Consider the following 22,861-nt stretch of genomic DNA (forward strand, 5'->3'; position numbering starts at 1 on the left):
ACACACACACACACACACAGTGATTTCTGACTCACATATTTAATCTGGTTTCTCTTCTTTTCCTACAGAATAAAATCAGACTTCCTAGGGGCCAAGCCAAGTCCCTCAGGAGTGGCCCCTGTGGCCCTTTCCTGTGCCCCTGGCCTTTTACCCATTTCCCTCTTATTTGCTCACTTCAGAGCCTTCCCTCTGCGCAGAAGTTTCTTAATCCTCCATGTGCCAAAGGCTTCAATTGCATCCCTGCAAATGGATATACCCAAGCCCTAACCTCTTGAGTCTATTTGGAAATAGAATCTTCGTAGAAGCAACAAAGCTGTGGCAGTGAGGCCACACTGGATGGGCCCAAATCCAGCGATTGGCATCTTTGTAATAGAAAAGCGAGGGTGTGTGGAGACAGAGCTTCAGAGAAGATGCAGGAGACCATGAGCAGTTGGAGACAGAGGTTTAAGAGATGTGCCAGCAAGCCAAGGAATGCCGAGGGGTGCTGGCAGCCTTCAGAGGCTGAGAGAATCCTCAAGTAAGTGTTCCCAAGAGTCAGAACAGGTGCTCAGCCTTCCTGACAGGTTGATTTTGGACCTCAGGCTGTGGGACTGTGTGAAACAAAGTTTCTGTTGTTGTAAGCCATTTGCTTGTTGCAGCAGCCCTGGTAGGCAGATGTACACCTGACGGGTGTGTGCAGCCTGTGGGGAGTACACCGCAGGCCTCTCCGCGTCCTCCCATGCCCACCCATGAGCGCCGCTGCCTCCCAGCCCCCACTGGCTGCTGTCCTGCTGAGTCCGTTCTCTTTCATGCCTGCTTCTCCCTCACCTCTGTGTGTCGTACCCGGCACCAGACCTGACCTACACTAACTCCGTGCTGAGTGCTGTCTGATAAATGGATGGATGCCCATAGCTTTCAGTGAGCGCATGGCGGTGCCACACAGAGGGAAGCAACCTAAACAAAGCCTCTTCTGTTCCAAGAAGAGCACTTCGTGTTTCTCCAGAAGTTTCCATACCTTTCTTCACAGCCTACAGCCAACCCCTTGCATCCTGTAAGCATAGCTACTGGGGCACACCAGCACTGCGAGGTAGGATCCAGCCCAGAAGTGGCAGACCTGCGGCACTGGTGGCACAGTGGGCTATTTGTCATTATCGGAAGCTCTCAAAGGTTTGCTATAATGTGGGCTGGTGAGATAGCTCATGGAATAAAGCACCTGTTTAGGCAAGAGAAGGGACCGTAGTTCGATTCTGGGTACCACATGCTATGCCAGCCCTGCCCCCAGGGTACATTGAGCTGGCTAGAGTCTGGGCATAGTGGTAAATGCCTATAATCCCACAGCTGGGGAGGCTGAAAGCAGGAAGATCACCACGAGTCTGAGCTGCATAGTGAGACCCTGAAACAACCAAACACATTAAAAAACAAAGTTTGCTATCACTGACTGATCTAGACCATGGACCTGGGCCAGAGCTGGCTACAGAGTAGTACACAGGAGAATGGATTTGGCATCTATGTTCTTATTCTTTGAATGCAGCCCTACAAGTTCCTTGGGCCCATTCAGGAGACACTGATGCTTTCTCTGCCAGTCCATAAGCAGCAGGTCCTCTATGCAGGCCGCTCAGCAGGCACTGCAGACACAGACAGAAATGGGGCACACTTCTGTTACCAAGTGCAGTGAGCACTTGTTAATGATCTGTACAGACAAGGCCCCAGTTCAGGCTGAGAGGTGAATCAAGGTCTCCTGGGGGTGGTAACAGCTCAGCTCAGTTCTTGAGAAATGCACAAGGTCTTCCCAGGTGAGGGGATGATGAGGCCTTGTAGGAGGGAAGGACTGCAATGAGAGAGTGCACCCCAGGACCGCACAGCTCTGCTAGAAGGCGAAGCACAGCAGGTGGGGGAGTGTGACCTGAAGCCACAGGCTCCGCTGGGCTCATGGAGGAGGAGGCGGAAGTCCTGCAAATGGCAGCAGGGAGGGAAAGCAGAGAGAGAAGCCTGAGGAAGAGAACCAGGAGAAGGAGGTGGTGAGAAAGAAGACCACAGAAGGTGCAGTGCAGAAGTCAAGGGGATGGCGTACAGTCCAGGCTGAGAGGTGAGCAATGTGTGGCCACTGCTGTCCTAGCGGCAGTGGGTCAGGCTGAGAGCATGACGGAGAAGGCCTCCTTTGCACAGGCTCTTTTCCACCCAAGAGTGGTTCTGCATTGGTCTCAGCATCCTACGCGTGATGTCTGGTTTGCTTGGTCTGCAACCTGGGCACTCACAATAGCCTACCTGCAGACTGCCCCATCAAGCACTAGCTGCGCAGCCAGGGCCCATGGGTTGCCTATTCTCTTTCTCTTTCCCCTGAGGGCCGACCCTAAGCTCTTCCTGATCTGCTAGGCCTGAGTGTTCCCTTTATAGTTGGCTATAGATTGCTTCCCTTGCAGGTGCTTGGCGGCCTGGCTGGTGAGTCGGATGCTATTTAAGTCTGATATTGCTGTGCACTTTTTCCTACAGTGCTTCCAGAGCTGGCCTCCCACCAGAGCCCAGTAGCAGGTGTTCTACTGTGGTTGCTCCCACCTGGCCCCTCTCTTCTTCTTCCCAGTGAGTCTCTACCACCCAGCTGGTGAGGCTGGTGAGGTCCCCCACATGCAGCTTGGATGCCAGGAAGCAGCGTAGTGTAGGCCTCTACCACAGCCTACACCCAAGCAGCTGGGAGGGCACATGGGGTCACTCAGGTGTTGCTCATGGGAAAAACTCCCTTCTGGGGCTAAGCTTTTCAACTCTCACAGACTGAAGGAAATTTGAGCAAAACAGGCATTTTTGGATACCACCCACTGCAGCAGGGGCTCCTCTGTATCCATTGCACACTGGCAAGACATGCACAAATGAGAAAAGGGACAAAAAAACCCCTAACCATGGCATCTTGACATGTTGGTTTTTGCCTGGAGCCCTAGAATATGAAAGTTCTTTGGGTGCTCCCTAGCAAATGTCACTGCAGCATGAGCCCAATGGACCCTGTGCAGACCCGTGTCGTGACTGTAGAGCTTTTTATCAGGGGAAGATGGCATGTGGGCCAACAGCTGCCACAAGAGGGAGGGGGTCAGAAATCACTCCTGTCCCCAAATGAGAAGGCAGCTTAAATTATCCTCAGTGACACTGGAGATGACAATAAGCAAATAATACTCGTTCTATAAAATGCCCCCCTCTGAGCCACCCGAGTGCAAACCAACAATTAAACCATGATCATAACAGCAGACAATAATAATTAAAGCATCGAGCTATTCAAAGAATAAAAATTGAGAAGACATCCCAAAGCCCAAAGCCAGCATTGGTGTCTACAGCTGTGTCAGGGACTCTTGTCTCCTGGGGCCAGCTGGTATTCAAAAGAAAAAAAAAAGATGCTTTGGTTATTTTCAAAAGTAGAAGCACAGTGCTGGCTGCAGGTCACTAGAGGAGCTGCTTAATACATGAAAGTGGTGACTGGTGTTTGGGATGCAGGTGGTTGCCTTTTTCTTATTTCTAATAAGCCTGGTGACCCTGGACCAGTTGTGCTTTTGTCCTTGTCACCCTTAACTCGAGGCTCTGAGGCTATCATTAGACAAAGCCTGCTATGTGTGTGACAGGGATTCTGAGAAGCGCAGATGTCTCTTGATCTCTGGAATAAATGTTTTGCCATCAAATGAAAAGCACTGGAAGTGGAGTCAAAGATGCAGTTGAGTGAATTTGTGGAGCCTCAGTTTACCCCTTTGTAAAATAGCACTAACAGTGCCGCTAACAGGATTACTATAGATGAAATCACCTCTACAGTAATGAAATCACCCAGCCCTGAGCCAGCATAAAACCCAACAATGGTCAAATCACCCAGAACAAAGTTCATTTTTGTTCTATATATTTATTTTCATGTGCTAGAGATATGTGAAAGCCTCCCACAATGATTATTGAATTCCAACAGATTCTGCTTTATGATTTATCAACTTATTGGGTGTGTAAAGATTTATGACAATAGCAGTGTGTGGACTACACCTTTTATCACACACATGATCTCCTTCTGCCCTCTGTATGATATTTTTGCCTTGAATTTTATCTATCCTTATAAAGGCAATACTGTGATTTATGCTTTTTATTGGTATGTTCTTATTCTTTTCCTTTGTTTCAACATTAAAAAAAATTCTCATTGTTTTCTTTAGCAGGGCTTTTTCTCATCACTGGGCTGTGGGGGGGATCCTGAGTGTTTGTTTCTCTATAAAATCCATACCCCCCACCTCAAGGTGATGGTGTTAGGAGGCTGGGCTTCTAGGGTGTGATCCAATCACATGTGTGGAGGAGATCTGAGGAAGGGGATTAACACCCTTGTGAAGGAAGCCCAAAGAGCTTGTTTGCCCCACACAACAGGTGAGGGTGCAGAGAGAAGGGCCAGTCTGTGAGGATAAGGCCCCGGCCAGCCTCACCACACAAGGAACCTGCTGGAACCTTGACCTTGGGCGTCCTAGCCTCTGGAATCGTGAGAAGGAAGTGTGTGTTGCTTGTTCTTCATTTATTCTCTTGCACCATCACTGTCTTCCAGGCTGGCCACTGTTCTTTCATTACTTCTTCATTCTCACACTCTTCATCTGCAGTACTGGAGCGATTCTCGAGCTTGTTGCCTATTCCAGGGCTTTCTTTCACACAGGAAAACACTGCTCCTGTGGAGTTCGGTTACTATATTGTGTTGGCCTTCCTCGCATTTCTTATTTGTCTTTGTCACAGCATTCTATCTCAGGACCCTTCTTCTCTCACATCACCAGCCATCTTTGACTTAGTACTCCTAGTCCCTACATGTAAATGATGTTGGTATATATTTGGCTGTTCATGGTTTAAATAAAGAATGTCCCTCGGAAGGCTCAGGCGATCATAGCTGGGACTTCTTAATGGTGATTAGTCCACGGGAGTACTGACCCCCAGTGGATTAACCCACCAGTGGTTGTGCAACAGCCTGTCCTGTTAGGAGGTAAGACAGTCGAAGGGTCCCTGAGGAAGCAACCAGGCAGGGCAAATCTTGCCCACAGCCTTCCTCTCTCCTGGGCTCCTCTCTTCTCTCTGCTTCCTGGCTGTCCTGAGTTGAGCGTCTTTTATCCTCCACACTCTTCCACTATGATGCTTCTGCCTGGGATTAAAACTTCTGAAGCTGAACCAAAATAAGCTTTCTCTCCTTCAAGCTGAATATGTCAGGTATTTTGTCCCAACAACAGAAAGGTGACTAGGATGGTAGAGCTTTAAATTTCCTTCTGTCTATGACAGTAAAACCTTTCCAGAAAAACATGTTTTGTTTTGTTTTGTTTTTCTTCAGGGAAATGTTTTGGTCTTTTCTCATGAATCGTGGGCTCCATGCAGCAACCCATAAGCTTATTTTATCCATCTTTACTGTTTCTTAACTTTTCTTTTGAAAGGGAGTGTTCTATACTGATTTAGCGCGGCAGCCAGCAAGGCACACACATTTCTTTGGTTGAATGGTTTATCTGCCTCCTAGGAGATGTTGGAATTCATTTCTGAGATCGCGAACTGGCAGTCAAGTGAAGGCTTTCTGGCCAATTCCGCTAGCCAGTCCAGCTCAGCAGGATGATCCTGCTTGGATAATTTGAAGTAGTTTGTGTCTTTTTCTAGAGATGATCCATGAAAAACAAAATCATCAGACAGCACTGCTGTTCTGAAAGCCACATTTATACCTACCAGGCTATCCATGTTCCTTGCTTCAAAACAACTTCCCAGCCCCCTTGGGCTATTTCCCAATCTGTTGAAACCTTAACTTGGACAAAAGAAGGCCCACTGCATGCGTTATGTGTGTGATGCCTTCAGGAGCTTGTTTCTTGCCACGAAAGTACATGGACCTTCTCTGTTTAAAGTTGAACTCGCTGTTGCCGCTCAAAAATACACCTTCTGGGAGCAGCTGAACCTGCGGCCCGGATTCCTGGCAAGCGCTGTGAGCATAGCTTTGCTTCCAGTGCCTTCTGTCTCCTCTGGGCCAGCTGCCCACTTGCTGGCTAGAGGGGGCAGTGCTGCCCATGCTGCGGAATGCCTGCTGTGTAAGGGAGCTGCAGCTGCAGCAGGGGACCTGGGCTGCAAGCACAGCCAGGTGGTTTGTCTAGGCCCGCAGACAAGCTCCACCGGGCAGGCGATCTGGTGGCTCAAAACCGTACCCCTCCTCTCGGCAATACTGCTGTTTGCTTGGTGACTGGCATCTAAGAATGGAGTTTGCAGCTTGCTCTCTGCCTTAACCATTAGGACGGTCTCTCGGTTAAAAGTTAACACATAAGGATGATAACCAAATAGGAGTTTTATGATATCTGAGCATTGAGAACTGAAAGCAGAGTGTCAAAAAGCAAGAAGTCCCCCCTCCAGGGGTCCCAGCTCTAGGCACACTTGCAGCGGGCTCTCTCTTTCATTTTCCTACTTGTCAGCCCTCTCTGGCTCTCAACTGAACTTGCAGGCAAGAAACACAGTTCCGTTATTCTGAATGAACCAACTTATCCTCTGCATTGCCACCACTGACTTTCCTGAAGCAAAGATGTAACCGTGTCATCCCACGTCATGAGCACTTCTAGGCACAGCCGTGTACCTCCACACCTCCCTCTTTCTCGTACCTGGGAGCTCCCCAACCCTGCTTGTCAGCCTCCTACCATTGTTTAAGTATCCCTGGAACAGCACTTCCATTCCATAACACTTGCCCCCAAGTGTGCCTAGCATTATGAACTGTCTCTGCAGGTGCTTCTCCAATGTGTTCTGTACACATCTCCGCTGTAGTATTTATCACATTACATCAGAATCTATGTAATGCAGACACTGGAGGTTACTGATCTGTATTCTATTTCCAAAACTCTTTTCTGTTACTACGATTGAGACTGTCAACACAAAGCAAAATTGATTTCTAACTTTTCTTTAAGCTGGTATGGCAAGCTACAGGAAGGTGGTCTCTAAGGATGATGGCTCTTCCCAAAGAAATATTCAAATCCTTACCAGGAAAGAGCTCTGTACCTTTTCCTCTTCTAGGCTGGAATACAGATGTAATGTCTGGAGCTATGGCAGCTGATTAGGTAACCAAGAGGATGGAAGCCTCAGGATGGCAGACCAAGAGGATAGGTCATGACATCCTGAGCAATTATACATGGCCCAGATGGAACCTTCAGATTCTTTTTCCAAAGGCAAAGCTAACTCCCATCTGTGGAGTCAGCTTTAGTCAGTTTTTTCTATTTCTGTTCCTAGTGGATATAATTACTCTCTATAATACTCAGACCTTCAAGAGAAAACTGTTTCTTATTTATATTTATATCCTCCATGCCTGGCAGAATGCCTGGCTCTGAGCAAATGCTCCAAAGTTTTGATATGAACTGGATGCCGTTACTGTCTTCAGAATGTTCCAGCGGCTGCTTGTTACAGTGAAAAATCCATTCTGTGCTCATGGCTTGGCCCACTGAGACCCTGCTTCAGCCACAGAGCCTTCTGGCCCTGACAGGTGGTCCAGCACAGGCAGACCACATGGCACCCCTGTTGTTCGTGGTTGACTCCCTGATCCCCAGTTGGAGAGATGGCCTCTGGTCAGCTGTGCACCTCTGCACAGAGCTTCTATTTCTTGCCTCACTCACCTGCTGCTTTCCTTGTGCCCACAGCTTGTCCTTTATTCTGGAAGTGCCTCCTGGTTGGACTTGCTCCCCGCTAGAAGGCGAGCCCCTGGGAAGTGGGTCCTGGCCACCACTGCTCAGCAGGACACAATACCCCTGGCATGGAGGGGTGTTCAAGACCCCCCTTGCTTACTAGAACTAGGCCAGAGCCAGAGTGGTAGACTGGAGGGAGCCGCGACTGGATATGAGGAAAGGGTTCCAACATGCATGTCCCTGGGTCATTGTTTCTGAGCCTGAATGATCTCATCTCTGAGATGGGGGCAATAATCATCACTCCAGAATTTGGTGCACTGAAGATATTTGATAGATGTTAGGCTGAAGAGCAGGCTCCAGAGCGAAAGCCTGGGAGGTTTTGCCATTCCCTTTCTTTTTCAATTTTTTTCTGAGCTGGTCCACTGACTATAAAGAAGAAAAACTGGCCTGGCACTGGAGACTGAATAGAGGTCCCACCATATGGACTCAACCTTCTATGTTCTTTGTGGTGAAGGACCCCCGTGTGAGTGGCATGGCAGGACAGCTCACTGCTCTGCTCTCCCGCTGTGAGCTCCCAGCTAGATGGAACTAGTGGGTACCCTGTCATCCTGCCAATGCTGTTGGTGCCACCTGGAATCTGGGGGAGGGTCTTCCTGCCAGCCCACCTTATAGACATATTCAGGCAGGATCCACTTTTCAGCTTGGGCCACATGTAGGGAACTCTGACTGTATTCCTGCAGCTGTCCACTGCCCCTCTGGGATACTTCTGGAAAGAACTATCCTTGCCCAGCTTGTTAAAATGAATGTGGCCACGGATTCCTCTGGTCACTGTTAGCACTTGGTTGGGGCTGGAACAGAGTGGAAGGAGGCCCCTGAAGGCCTTTTCCTGTCTGCGCCTCTGGGAACAGGCTGGCCTGGTGGCCACCCCACTTATCAGGTATACCTGATCCTACAACCCACAGCTAGTTAGCTGCCTCTGGGACTCTCAAGGGACAACCTACACCCTGCCATGTTTAGAGGAGGCCATACCAGGGTAAAATAAGCAGCTGTCTTCCCAGACCCTGGAGCCAGTCACAGTTCTAAGTGCATTACATGTATTTAACTCATTCACTCCTCACAGTGACCTTACTGTAGGCACCACCTTTAGTGGCTCTTCTGGAGATATAAGGACTGAAGCACAGTGTTCTAAGAACATTTCAAGTTACAAGGCTAAACAGAGAGGTAGCCTGGGAGCAGCCCAGCTCGTAGCAATGACTCGAGGCTGAATAAGCAATACAACTCGTGGGATGTAAAGAATCCAACCAAGTAATCAAACCAAATGGCCCAACTGCAAAATGCAGTTGCTGCACGGGGAAACAAGCGGCGGGCGTAAAATGGAGCATAAATAGTATCCTCAGAGAGATGCAAGATGATGATATTTTGATAAAAAAACAATGGGAGGCTGTCAAGAGCCGTTTGAAAACAAACAACACAGTTTCCCTGAAACAAAAACAAACCAAAGCAAGGTTTCCAAAATGAAGAGGGAGCACATAACAGGATAATTACTGTTGGAAACGGAATTAATGAAAACACAAGACCACTGGTAGAATAAAAGCAGGACAAAGAGCTTCCAATCACTAGATGAAAAAGAAAGCCAGTTAAACAGACCAGCTAACAATAAGAGTGTCAACAATGAAAGCAAGCTGTAAAGCAGAATGCATTTTGTTTGAAAGAAAGCATGGTACATGTGGTGGGGGAGAGATATAGATCCGTGTGCTCTTGGATTCTTAAATGTTCATGGGAGATTAATGAAACAGAAAGTTTCAAAAAATAAAAGGGAGTGATGCAGTAGAAATAAAAAGAGCATGCAAAATATAGAACCATTTAGCAACTTTAAAAATTCTTCGATATTCTTGGATCAAAAAAAAATCTAAATTGTACTGAGGGCCAGTGAGATAGCTCAGCGGACCAAGCATCTGCTTTGGCAAGTGTAAGGACTGGTGTTCAATCCCGGGTACCGCATGCCGCATTGGCCCCACCCCTGGGCATGCTGAGCGGCCACCGAGTCCAGGCGCGGTGGTGCGTGCCTGTAATCCCAGCCCTGGGAGGCTGAAAACAGGAGTATCACTACCAGTCTGAGCTGCATAGTAAGACCCTGTACCAAATACATTTTTTTTAAAAAGCCAAAAAACAAAACTGAAATGATAAATTACTTAGAGATGGTGAACACTCTATATGAGAAGGATGAGCTACCCAAAAGAAAAAAAAAATACAAAGAATTACGAATAGCCCTTTGTCTACCCAAATGGTAAAGATCAGAAGGATGGACATTGTACACCCATGCTGTGTGGGTGGCAGCCTTCCATAGATCGCAGGTAGATGCGCCAATTACCACAATATCTGGAGGGAAATGAAGCCATGTATAAAGGCCTGCCTTCTAAGAACGAAACCCAGGAAATAACTGGATATCTGTTCAGATTAATGCATAAGGCTACTCACTTGAGTGAAAAATCTGAAAATACATACTTTATCAATAGGGGAGCTAGTTAAATATATTATGGTTACACCCAACAGACATTGTAGCCCTCAGGCAGGTTGAGGCAGATCTGTATAGACTGACATAAGAAGGTGATGATATATGATTAGGTGGTAGAACAAAGAGCAGGCTACTGAGCCAGGCATTAAGATGGCTTTGCTTTAGGAACCATGCCTACTGAATTTGCTTTATACATAAAACAGCACACAAAATAGCTGAAAGAATACACAGAACAAACAAATAGCAATGGTTACTTTACACAGGATATGGGAGAAGTAAGATACATAGTGAGATAGTTGGGGTTTGTAGTTATATCTACAATCATTTTTTAAATTTTTAGAAGTTATTTATTTATTTGGTACAGGATCTTGCTACACAGCTCACACTTGTAGTGATCTTCCTGTCTCAGCCTCCCCCAGTGCTAGGATTACAGGCGTGTGCCACCATGCCAGGTTTCCATGGCTGGCATGGTGCACAGCTTGCGGTATCAGGGATCAATCTTGAGTCCTTGCACTTGCCAGGCAGGTGCTTAGACCACTGAGTTATCTCCCCTTCCCTATATCTATAATCTTCATTACTATTGCATTTTGAGTTTTTAAAAATGAGTACTTATTTTAATACAGAAAATTCTTACATACATATTGCTTTAAAGAACCAAATAAAGATTCAAACACAAGAGGCTTCTCAGGACCGTAATTGTGAGTCCCCTCCACTTTGCTGCTGGTTTTATTCCAGTGGGATGTGTGGCAGGAAGGGTAGGAGGAGAGAGGTGAGAAGGAGGAAGGGAGAGGGAGCCGCAAGGGAGATGGGTGCAGATGCCCGCATGCATGCTGCAAATCTTGGTGATGCCAGGCTGGGTGGGGACTGAACCTGGAGAGGAGAGAAGACGTCCCATGCCTCTGGCCTCTGTCTCCACTCTGGGGAACTCTCACCTCTGCCTATTTAGGATCAGCTCTTCTGGGGGTGCCTTGGCTCCAAGCAGCCCTTGTGAGTAAGGACTGATGCTGGCTGCACGTTTTATTTCTCATCTCCGCTCCTCACATCCTTATTCGATGTGGCAGGGTCCATGTTCCTTGCCCTCCTACTCTGGAGGGAATATTTCTTATGTTTGCTGCAATTTGTGCCTCCTTCCTGTTCTCTGCCTCCCCTCTCACCATTCTCATCAGGGAAGGCCACCATCATCGGTGAAGATGTCCCCATGTCCACCCAGACACCTCTGCATTTCGTTTCTTTCTTTCCACCATGTCAGCTGCCCTAGATCTGCTCTGCTGTCCTTCAACCTTAGTCCTCAGCTTTAATCCCTGGAGAAATGTTGTCGGGCCTGTCAGGGATGCTGATGTGGCTGTGGCCTGGAGGGGGTAGACGAGTATGCTGTGCTCTTTGGAAAGTGCCTGCCAAAGACCAAGTGTCATGGTACCTACAAGGTATTCTTTTGTGCCTCAGCCAAAAAGGAAGGAAAGAATTAAAGGGTGGAAAGAGAAAGAGAGGGGGCACATATGGCAAAATATTAATAATGTGTTTGGAGGGTAACTGCTCAGGCTGCATGGCATACTACTCTTCCAACTTTTCTGTATATCTTATATATTATTTAATACACAGTAAAAGGGGGGAGGGAAGAAGAAAAATCCATGACCATATTAACTGAGTCCTGTTGTTGTGGCTTCTTGCATGTCCCCTGAATTTATCTCTTCATCCCCAGCTCCACTGCTATAGCATAGGTTTAGGTTTCCTCACTCCAGTATAGGTTGGAGATGGCCTCCTCCTGGAGTGATCAGGCCTGGACCTCCCCCTTAGGCCCACTTTCTATGAAGCTGCCAAGAAAGGTCCAGATGTAGTACCACAGCCCAAGACATTGGGGCTCTGGCTGTGCCTTTTCCCCCAGCTCAATCTCCCACGGCTGCTAGGACCCAACAAATCACAGTTGGTTGTCCAGCCACAGAAGCTACTCCTAGTTCCTGAGGGGGACAGCTCTCTGTCACTGCCTCTGTTGAGAAGGCCTTTCCTCTCCTATCAGCGTACCACCTTGGCTTCCTTGCCAACTCCTCTCCATCTTTCAGTAACTATTTCTTCTTTTTTTTTTTTTTTGGTGGAACCGGGGATTGAACTCAGGTCCTTGAGCTTGCCAGGGAAGCGCTTATTCCACTGAGCCATTTCCCTGGCCCCTATCTCCCTTCTCCATCTTTCAGGATTGGACTTTAGTGTCACCTTTTGTGTGATAGCATCGCCAGTCTCCTCCTGCTCTGCCTTCTCATGCCCCTTTCTCCTGAAGCCACCATACATGCAAGATTCCCCATCATGAGCAGTGAGGGCATCTCTTTGATTTCTATAACATCAAGTATCAGTTAATCTGGATTGTCAACCTGCCTATATTAGCAGCCTTCTAGAGAAGTGATTGGACCCTAGGGCACTAGGCAGGTATGGGTTAGCCCATTGATGAATTTGGAGCTGATGAGCTCATATAAGGTGGGGCCTGTTTGATGGATATGGGTCATGTGACATGGCTGAGACAACTGTATCTGGTCCTTGGCCCCTTCCTTACTGGCTCTTTCTCTCCTCTTTGCCTCCCAGCCAACATGGACCAAGTACGCATAGTGTATGCTATAGCCAATGTCTTATGCTATACCCTGTGAAAAATAAAGTCAGCAGCACTTTTTTTTTTTTTTTTTGCAGAACTGGGGCTTGAACTCAGACCCTTGCGCTTGCCAGGGAAGCACTTATTCCACTGAACCATCTCCCCAGCCCCAATCAGCAGCACTTTTAATACTTTGTACTACTGGGAAACAAGTGAAATAAACATTCATCTTGCCCACTGCTGGGTAAGACATTCATCTTTCCCCCATTTATCATGCCATTTCTGCCTTGAAACCAGGAGGCTATGGACTGAACCCTCTGAACCATAAGCCAAGCAAAGCCTTCCTTCTGTAAGTCATGTATCTCAGTGATTGGAAAGCTGACCAACACATATCATGCCATAAATAAAGTTGTCACATGAATGATGATGCCTCAAGTTATAAGGGGAGGGGCTTTTCTGATTTGCATAAGCATACTACAGAACAATAGTCATTACATCTCAATTTACTCATTGTTCATTCACTGTTTACTGAGGTACTACCAGAGTCACTAGTCATATAACCACAGAAAGGGAATGGATCAGGAAGTCTTCTGATAAAGTCACCCGGCAGCAGTGGGCAAGATGAGTGTCTATTTCACTAGTCCCCCAGTAGTACAAAGTATCTAGAAGTGCTGCTGACTTTATTTTTCACAGGGCATAGCTCAAGACATTGGCTATAGCATAGACTATGCATGCATTTCCTTCATTTTGATTGAACTAAGAGCATACACACCAATGAGTACAGGTACATCTCTTGAAGCAGTACACCCATTTGGCTAGCTCTCCTTCACTGAAAACTCTCGAGGACAGAGATCTCTCAGCTACAATTCTACCCCTTTTCTGGGCTGTCCCATTTTTCTCAATATTTAACACTTCCCTTTGCAGTACTGCAACCGACTACTCGTTACCACCTCCCCACAAGCTCTCCATGGCACAAGTCCTGCTGGACCACTCTGCCCAAGAACATGCTATAGCTCTCTCTCTCTCATTTATTGGCATTACAATCTTCTATAACTGGACTGTTTTCTAGTCCTGTCTATTCCTTATCTGCTCACCTTCCCTACTGCAGCCGGTTTCACACCCAGTTCCTGTGTTCAGCCCTCCTTCCACGCCTCTCTGCGTGCTGGCACCCAGCCTTCTCTTTGCCTCCTAACTCATCTGACCCAGAAATTCAGGCCCAGCCTTGTCATCACTGTGATGTAATGTGAAGATTTACAAAAATCCAAGTTCATTGCCTGCTATCTGCTTCCTTCTGAAACTTAGATGTGCTATGCATTCTCTTAGAATCTGTTTTCTTAGTTACAAAATGAAAATACCCACATTATTATTATATTATTATTACCGATAGGACTACCACGAAGCGTTTATAAGATAGGCCCTGCATTCTATAAATGGTGATACTCTTTTTTTTTCTCTGACTCCTTAAAACTCTGATGTGGAGTTCCTGTTAGTCGGATGCTCATCTGGGAAGGGAAGCTATATTGGGAGAGAAAATGTACCAACTACCAGGTACTACTGGATTAGTTATTCACTTCCTCCACTTCCTCCACAACCCTAAAATACAAGCACTATTGTCCTCATTGTACAGAACAGGAAGCAAACTATGAAAAGGAAGCATCGTGCCTGGGCTCATACAACTCCAGGAATAAGCACGGCCACCATTACATGGCCTGAATCAAGCTTTATGTGCTATCAAGCAGTCTCATTCAAGGGTATCATCCCGACACTCATACTCCATAGGACATGGGAAGACTTGCAGAAGTTAAAGGACTTGCCCAAAGTCCTGCAAGCAGTAAATGAAAGAGTTGTGACTCAAGCCCAGGCTTCATGGCACCAAGCCCTTGATTCTATAGCTGTGCTGTAATCAAGCTGTCCAGGCAGAGAACTACTTGGACCTGGTCTGTAGCCCTGTGAGGCTGTAATGGAAACACCCAGATCTTCTGAAGGATTCATCCAATGCCTGGGGTCATGGCAACCTCTGTCTGTATAAAGGGTCTTCAGAAGAAGCACAAGGACCAGGCATTAGCTGGGAGCTGGGAATGACACTGGGGATGGTTCACCTCAACAAGTGGCAGTGTGACTTTTCCAGCCCTGACACTTACCCAATGGTGCAGCCGGCATCTGCTTCAATGGTCCAGATGCAGTTGAGGTTGTGATCATAGGGAGCTGGATACCCGGGTGACAGCACCTGCCCCGACGCCTCGCCTCTCACTGTCCCTCCACACTCGGCTGAAAGAAATTGCAGAAGAGTGAGATTCGTGGGGTGGCCTGAGCTGCAGGGATCCACTCAGCAGCTGCTTTGTGCCTGTGCGTCTCTATGTCCCTCTTGTTCATGCCAGGTGGCCGAGTACAGCATGGAGAAAGGTCCCTGGATGAGATGCATATTCAGGGCCTAAGACTCTTATTTCTCAACAATAAAAAGACATAAAACCCAATTTAAAAATGGGCAAGGGATTCGAATAGATAGCTCTCCAGAGCAGATGTACGAATAGCCAGTGTACATGTAAAAAGACTCTTGCTATCATTAGTCATCAGGGAAATGCAAATCCAAATCACAGTGAGATCCCGCTTCACACCCACTAGGATGCTGTAATAAAAACGACAGACAGTACCAAGAGTAGGTGATGACATGGAGAAGTGAGAACCCTCACAGTACTGGTAGAAATGTCACATGGTGAGGCTCTTTGGAAAACAATTTGACACTTTCTCACAAATGTTTCACATAGCTACCATATAACCCAGGAATTATTTTTTTTCAGGTGTATGCCCAATAGAAGTGAAAGCATACATACATAGGAACACTTGGACATGAAGGCATAAAGCATCAATTCTCACGAAATCCAACATCTGGAAATAATCCAAATAGCCATGAAATGGAGGACAGGCATAGAAAATGTGGTATGTCTGGCCAAAAAAAATATCATTCAGTCATAAAAAGGCACACGGTTAGACACATGTTGCAACACAGAAGAATTTTTGAAAATGCGCTAAGCAGAAGAACTAAACATAAAAGGGCACCTATTGTGTGATTCATGTATATGAAATGTCCAGAATAAGCAAGTCCGGGGGGGGGGGTAAAAGGTACCTCATGTAGTCCTGAAAATGTACTAAAAATAAATGAATTGTATACTTTAGTTGGTGAATAAACCTGCTAAGCGAGAAGGTCTGACTGCCTATACTGTGACCAAGCTTCTCAGAGTCTGGTGGAGGAGGGTACAGGACCTTGCACCTGCTCTCTGACACCAAGGGACCCTGTGTCAGCTGCCGAGTAGAAAGAGGTGGATATGACACAGTGCCTCCTGGGGAAGAGTTGACAGTCAGGGATGGGGACAGCCATGGCTTGTGTTGTGTACCCCCACACAGGTGCTCTCCTGGCCAGTGGCAGCACAGAGGAGGAAGCAGCCAATATCCCCTAGGGTGGGGTAGGTAGAGCTAGGGAAGGTCCTAGTTTCCAAGGAACCTAGAAAGAGGAGCAAGAGTCAAGCAGATCGGTTAGGTGGCAGGGCCCGGGGAGGACAGGGGGACGAGGACATTGCAGCCAGGGGGCCTGACCCAGCAGAGAGGGCTGGGGTGGGGCAAGAGATGTGCAGTGGTGGGAAGCAAGGTAGAGAGGTGACGGTGTTGGAGGGCATTGCCACCAGGCTGCTGGGAGCTGGCTCTGCTGCAGGGAGGCATCGCAGTGGTTGTACTTGCGTGATTATGCACTGCGCACATCACCAATATCTGCAGGGGAGGAGAGGTCAGAGGTAGCACTTTGGAGGAGTGCAGTGGGCTGCAACTGGAGGCCAGCAGACCAGTGGGGAGATCTGTGTTACCTCCAGAGTGACCGCCTGACTCACAGGCCGGTAGCTCCCCTGGCCTTTTCTTCCTTCTTCTCTCCTGTCTACTTTGCTTCCAAGCCACAGCCCTTGAACCTCTCTGACCTTTTCCACATTGGACCCTAGTCAGCCCCTTCTTGGCTCAGGCTCTCACGCTATTTGCTTGGCACAGTAGTTCACCATTAGCAGTAACACCAAAAAAACTTTAGAAAATGTAAATACACCACTGTTTCCTTTAAACCCTCTTTCCTGGACAGAGTTTAAACCCTGTAGAGAGGTGCTCTTCAGCCTCCCTGACTGTTAACAATCAACCTTTGGTCCAGCCAGGTCTGATGAAATCTGTAAATGCAGGCAGCTGTACCTCTTCTTGTCTGCACTCAGAATGACAACTGGACAAACATCCTTCCTATGAAACTCTTTGTGGTTTCCCTCCCCTCCCCAGGCAGAGTCAACACTAGCTTCCTTTGTGTCCCCGCTATAATGTCAATAGGTTTTTGTCAGAGCAACTGTAACACATTATTAAAATAATGTCCATCTCCTCCACAAGTCTATAAGCTTCTAGGCTTCAGGGACCTTATTTATATTTGTACAAAAACTGCCCAGCATAGCATTGTGCACATTACGGAAGCTTAATAAATGTTTATTGAATGGATGGGTGGAAGATCAAGTTAATGAAAGAAGCTTATTGCTTCCCAGGAAAATTACTGTATGTGTCTGAATCGAGGGAGCCTGTATGGTGATGAAGAGGAAGAGATTTATGGCAGAGCTAGTTAGGAAAGGGAATAACTGATTAGGCAGGATGCTGGCGGTGATAGAAGACGGGACCAGAGTTGCAGATGGGAGACTGACTTTCATCTCTTGCCTTGAAAGAGCCATCAAGTATCTCATGGACCCCCAAGCTTTATAGAGTGCCGCTACACGGGAGGGGGAGGAACCCCTGCCAGGAAGCATGCTGACAGGGCTGGACCCTTGGCTCATTCCGCACCATGTGCCCTCCTTTTGTGTTGTTGGGCCGGGAGGCACCGACCTGGTTGAAAGGTGCCAGGGTGAATGGGCCCAAGGCAGGGAATGGACAGGAGCTCCACAAATGGGGGAGGGTGCTGGGATGGCAGCAGGACACAGACTGTGTGCTTGGCCAGAGCTTCTGTCCATATTCCAGAAGAAGAAGCACCTCCGCTTCTGAGAAAGTCGGTGATTGGAGGCAGCAGTGGCAGGAGCACATCCCCAGAGACACAATTTCAGTGTCTTTTCCCAGGGATCACTTAGTCTGAGTACTGGCAGGTGGGCAGGAGGGGGCGGAGAGGGCCAGCATGTTGCAAACTCACCACCACTGAGACCATGAGGTTTTGTCCTTCCAGGTCTGTGTCCTTCATCCCAGTGCAGAGTCTGACTGCTGTTTGGGCTGCAGAGTCTGCTCATCGATACGGGAAACAGTGACTTGAGTGTTTCCCACTAAAGCAGTCAGCTCTGGTAGGTCATGCTGAATGCTACCCCAGCAAGACAGATGTAAAAATACCCATGCATAACACTAAGTACACAGCCTCACTCCCCTAAAGGTGGTGGGGCCTGGGAAGACTCAATGGGGAAGGCATCTAAGAGAAATGCTTTTACTAGCCCCGCTTGTGTAGGTCCTTTAAATCCAGTCCAAGTGGCATATTTGATAGTGAAGGGAAGCTTACAGTGAATCCTTTCTGCAAAGAAACTGTCTTCCGACATGAATCAGCATCCCTCCTTCACATTTTGCTTGTTCTGGCTCGCTTGCCTATGGCATTTTACTGTCATCTCTTTATGCACGGGTCTCATGTCTCACTGGCTGGCCTCGGAGCTTTCTGTATGCCTAGGGTATGACCCATGAATGAAAGCAGGGAATAAAAAGGAGGGATGGAGACAGAAAGGGAATGCACATGCCTACAGATTGAGTCAACCTCAAGGACAAAGCAAGAAAAAGCTCCTACAGGCTACTTACAGTCCACTATCCTAATCTGTTTACTTTCAAGTTTAAAATTTTTGCCCTTGACCCTCTTGTTTTGTCCTTGTATTAAAGATTCTGTTAAACTGTAGTTACCAAGGGGACCAAATGTGGCCTTTAGTCCTTCCTACCGTGCTGGCTCATCCTGTTGGTCCTGCGGTGCTCAGACCAGAACACCTACCTCTCCACCTCATCCTTCCTGAGAGTGGGTTCTTGCCTATCCTTTCAAATCTCAATTGAGACATCACTTCCTGTACAAGTTCCTCATGTCTCCCAACGCTGTATGCATAACTAGTTTTATAGTGTTCATCTTTTGTGATAATGATCTGTTTCTGTGTTTTTTCTTGCTAGAGTACAGGATCCCCAAGGACAGGGGAAATGCTTTATTCTTTCTGTTTCTCTGACAAGACACTCTCAGACACACACCTAGGCAATTCTGATAGATGGGGCTTGGAAGGCTCTCAAAGGCTGATCCAGTGGGTGCTTTGTTCTGGAAAGATTCACCCATGCTTCACAGACACATGGGGATTGTAGGACATGTGGAACGGGTGGAGGGTGGGCAAGGCCTGGAGTTGGGGACGCAGGATGGAGCAGTGAATGGGCTGGGAATCCCAATCAGCAAGGAGTGAAAAGCTGGGCATACAAAATTCTGTACTATTTTATGCTTTCGACCTGGAAGCGTAAAATCTTCTCTTGCGATGCATGTGTCAGGCTTCCAGAGAAACTGCCATCCTGGGAGAGTCTTAGTTTAAGCAGAGGCAAGTTCATTACTGTCTTTTGAAGAATGAAATCAATTCTAATCCATTGTCTTTCTTTCCAACATTTCCCTGGAAAAGGGATCCTGGGCCCATCTTACCTACATGGAAACTGAGACCCTGAGTGAGCTGGAAACTCCCTGGCGTTCGGTGTGACAGGAAGCCTCGGAATCCAGGCAAAAGTGCCACTTGTTCCATCCTAAAGAACTCTGTCACCACTTTACAACTCTGAGGACATAACTTGGCTCTGGTCCCAATTGCTAAATATGTGACAATGGCAAATCATAGCCTGACTGCACTGCCACACTGGTGTAATGAGGTGTGAAAGTTAGGAATCAGAGAAGAGTAGGATTGGTCCACAAGGCCTGTTAACGGGCCCGGGAGTCAGGGCAGGGAGACCCAGGGATCCCTTAATGAGCAAGAGGCCTCCTACCAACACAGGTGGGCAGCGGTCGATCCCAGGTCCTGCGTTCTCCGCTCAGACACAGCAGCTCCTCACTACCCCGCAGGCTGTAGCCTGGGTCACAGGTGAAGGTCACGGAGCTCCCCGCAAAATGACCTCCATCATGAACCTTGTAGCCGAACTGGGGGGTCCCTGGGTCTTCACACTTGATGAGCTCAAAACCTGGAGAAAAGTCAAGAGGCAGAATGAGTAAGACTGACACTGACGGTGGCAGAGACTGCCCCTGCCTTGCTCCGCAGCTTGCGCCCTCAGGGAGTTACCTGCCACTCCCCAGGTGTGCTGGACTCGCTGCGTGGGCTGCTCCCACACCTCCGGGCTCAGTGGAGGGGTATCAGGGAGCAAGCACTTCTTCCCATTGGAGGTACCTGCCCCTTCCCAGGTGTGCTGGACTCGCTGCGTGGGCTCCTCCCACACCTCCGGGCTCAGTGGAGGGGTATCAGGGAGCAAGCACTTCTTCCCATTGCCATGTGTAAAGGATTTCAGCTTGTAATAGTTTTCAGGTCTAGGGGCTGCATATGCTGTTTCCTTTGTTGACCCCACAGCTTTTGCTAGCAGGATCTACTCCTGCTGTTCGGCTCACTGAAATTGTGGGAGGGCTGGAGTAATACAGAAACTTCAGATACCTGTTTAAAAGCTCCATTATGTCCTGTTTAAACCTACTCTGTTGAAAGAGGCTGGCGGAGCGAACCCGCAGACACACACAGAGCCCCTCCTCTGTGGGTATCCCATAACGCCGGCCCTCATTTGTTATTCAGGGGGCTTGCGGGTAGGTATAATTATCTGCAGTTTACAACTGGGAGTATTGACTTGGGAAGGTTAAATAAATTGTTCCAAACTCACGCTGTTTTCAGATAATGGAAATGGGATTCAAATGTGACTCTATTTAATCCTGTTGCCCTAAGCCACCTCTGAAACTGGTAAAAATCCCTCTGTCAGGCAGCCTAATGCTCAAGCAAGGGGAATCCTGAGTAGCTTCCCTGGGACTTTTTTCACTCCTAGAAAATTTATTGAGACATAAATCCTATACCACCATTCAACCATCTAAAGTGCAGAAATCAATGTGCTTTATCTGTTCACAGAGGTGTGCAATTGTTATCACAGTTAGTTGTAAAACATTTTCATCACCTTAAAGAGAAGCTCATATGCCTTTTCCTCTTGAATCTCTCATACTGTTTACTTCTGTCTCCAGACTTTCCTGCTCTGGGCACATTATACAAACTGAATTATACAACGTATGACCTTCATTACTGGCTTCTTTGACTTAGTTTAGCGTTTCCATAGCTCACTCAGATTGCATCAGGTACAATGACTTCATTTATTTTTCTGGTTAAATAATATTCCATTGTATGGACATACCACATTTTATTTATCCACTCATCAATTGATAGAGACTCATTGGATTTTAAGTAGACTACAAGAGCACATTCTTTGTGTCTAGTGGACAAGCAGAAGCTCAAATAAACGAAGATAATGGGAAAAGGCCACTCCCTCATCCATTCAGATGCAGGAAAGACTTACTAGAAAAATGCAGTTCGAAGCCTGTGCTGGTATTTTCGGCATCAGTGATGAAGTCAAGCCAAAGGCTGCTGGATGTGCTGTTCAGAGTCACCCCCAACATCTCTGAGTGGCTGAAGACCCCCAACAAACGGGCAGAGTTGTTGTTGCCATCGTAGACCTAAAGACAGGTGAGACCCCAACCCAGAGCAATTAGCACCGCTTGCTGTAGACAGGCAGATCTTCCCACCCCACAGCCTGCAATTCTGGACATTAGCCCCGACGATAACGGTCAGGGGGCGGTTGGCTGTCACAAAACGGCAGAGGGAAGCTCGAAGTTCAGCGTGTTCTCTTGGTTTCCCTTGGTGTCAGTTCCATGCCTACTCCATCTGGCCTGTGAGTCTAGTCTTTGGGACCTTTCTATAGACGCCTCCTCCTGTTTCCTCAGCCCCATAAGGCACCAGCAGCTTGGGGAGGAGGACAGGCTGCAAGCATCTAGCATCTCTTTATTACTGAACATGCAATGCTATCCTTTTAGTAGATGAGAAAGTGTCCCTCCAACATGACCCATGCAATGATGAAAGTGATCGGTATTGACTGTTTCGTTGGACACAATCCCTGGGATCCAGGCAGGATGGAATCAAAATGACCATGATGCCACGGTGACTTGCTCTTCCCCAAGCCCTGCTTCTGCTTCTTCCCCTCCACTAAGGGCTGCTGGGCTTGCCCGGGATGGAACCATGCAGGCATCTGGTCTCCCTCATTCCCATCTGTGCCCTGAACTTCTGAGCAGAGCAAAGACAACAGTCATCAGGATAATAAACTGGCTCCCCAGGTTCCGAGGTTGCTGCTCCCTTCTAGATAATTGTACAAATAACAGAAGTTGTGATTGAGTGGAAGCCCCCCTGGTGCTTTGGTAAATATCAAAGTTGGGATCCACGGCTGGATGATGAATATTTGTGCATGGCACACAATGTGGTACCAGCTGCCAGCAAATTGGAACAATATTTCCATCTTGCTATTTATGAAGCAAAACTTCCTAAAAGAAGCCATCCTTCATGCCAGCGGTGCTGTATATTACAGAGATTTGTTCAGGCGCCTCAGAGCCTCCAGTCTGTTTTCATGTCCCATGTGCAGCTGGTTTATATTACTGATAGAGTGAGAGAGAATCCTGGGGTTCCAACACACACGAGCTGTCCCCTGTCACGGGCAAATCGTTAGATACATATTTTTATCCATCAGAACATATATTAGAGTGAATGGATTGAGGCATCAATCACCAATAGTTGCTAACGTCATAATAGGAAAAATCCAGACACTGTGTACCTTTTAAAATTATTTTTAAAATTTATTTTTAATACTTCATTATTTATTTATTGGATACAGGGTCTCACTATGCAGTTCAGACTTGTAGTGATCCTCCTGTCTCAGCCTCCCCAGTGCTGGGATTACAGGCATGGGCCACCATGCCTGGTTTTGGGGCTAGCACAGTGCACCTGGGGTTCTGGGGCCAGTGTGGCAGGTGGTACTGTGGATAGAACTGGGTTCTTGAGATTGCTTTTTTTTTTTTTTTTTTTTTTTTTGGTGGAACTGGGTACCTCTTAAAGGAAGCAAACCACCACTTGTAGGACTATCTTGCTGAAAAGAATCAGACCT

General features: G+C 47.5%; 1 protein-coding gene across 1 annotated transcript in view; it reads right to left on the minus strand.

The window, feature by feature from the left end:
- The window catches only part of Csmd2 (CUB and Sushi multiple domains 2), a 607,037-nt gene that overhangs the window by 147,271 nt on the left and 436,905 nt on the right, over positions 1–22,861 (minus strand). Inside the window, exons 23-25 of the mRNA XM_012516868.2 lie at positions 21,230–21,386; positions 19,682–19,873; positions 14,809–14,935 (exon numbers count right to left, since the gene is read on the minus strand). Coding sequence (XP_012372322.1) covers positions 14,809–14,935; positions 19,682–19,873; positions 21,230–21,386 — 476 coding nt within the window. The remainder of the gene's footprint in view (positions 1–14,808; positions 14,936–19,681; positions 19,874–21,229; positions 21,387–22,861) is intronic.

The sequence above is a fragment of the Octodon degus genome, unplaced genomic scaffold (genome assembly GCF_000260255.1).
Source record: "Octodon degus isolate 3935 unplaced genomic scaffold, OctDeg1.0 scaffold00130, whole genome shotgun sequence".
Classification (NCBI taxonomy): domain Eukaryota; kingdom Metazoa; phylum Chordata; class Mammalia; order Rodentia; family Octodontidae; genus Octodon; species Octodon degus.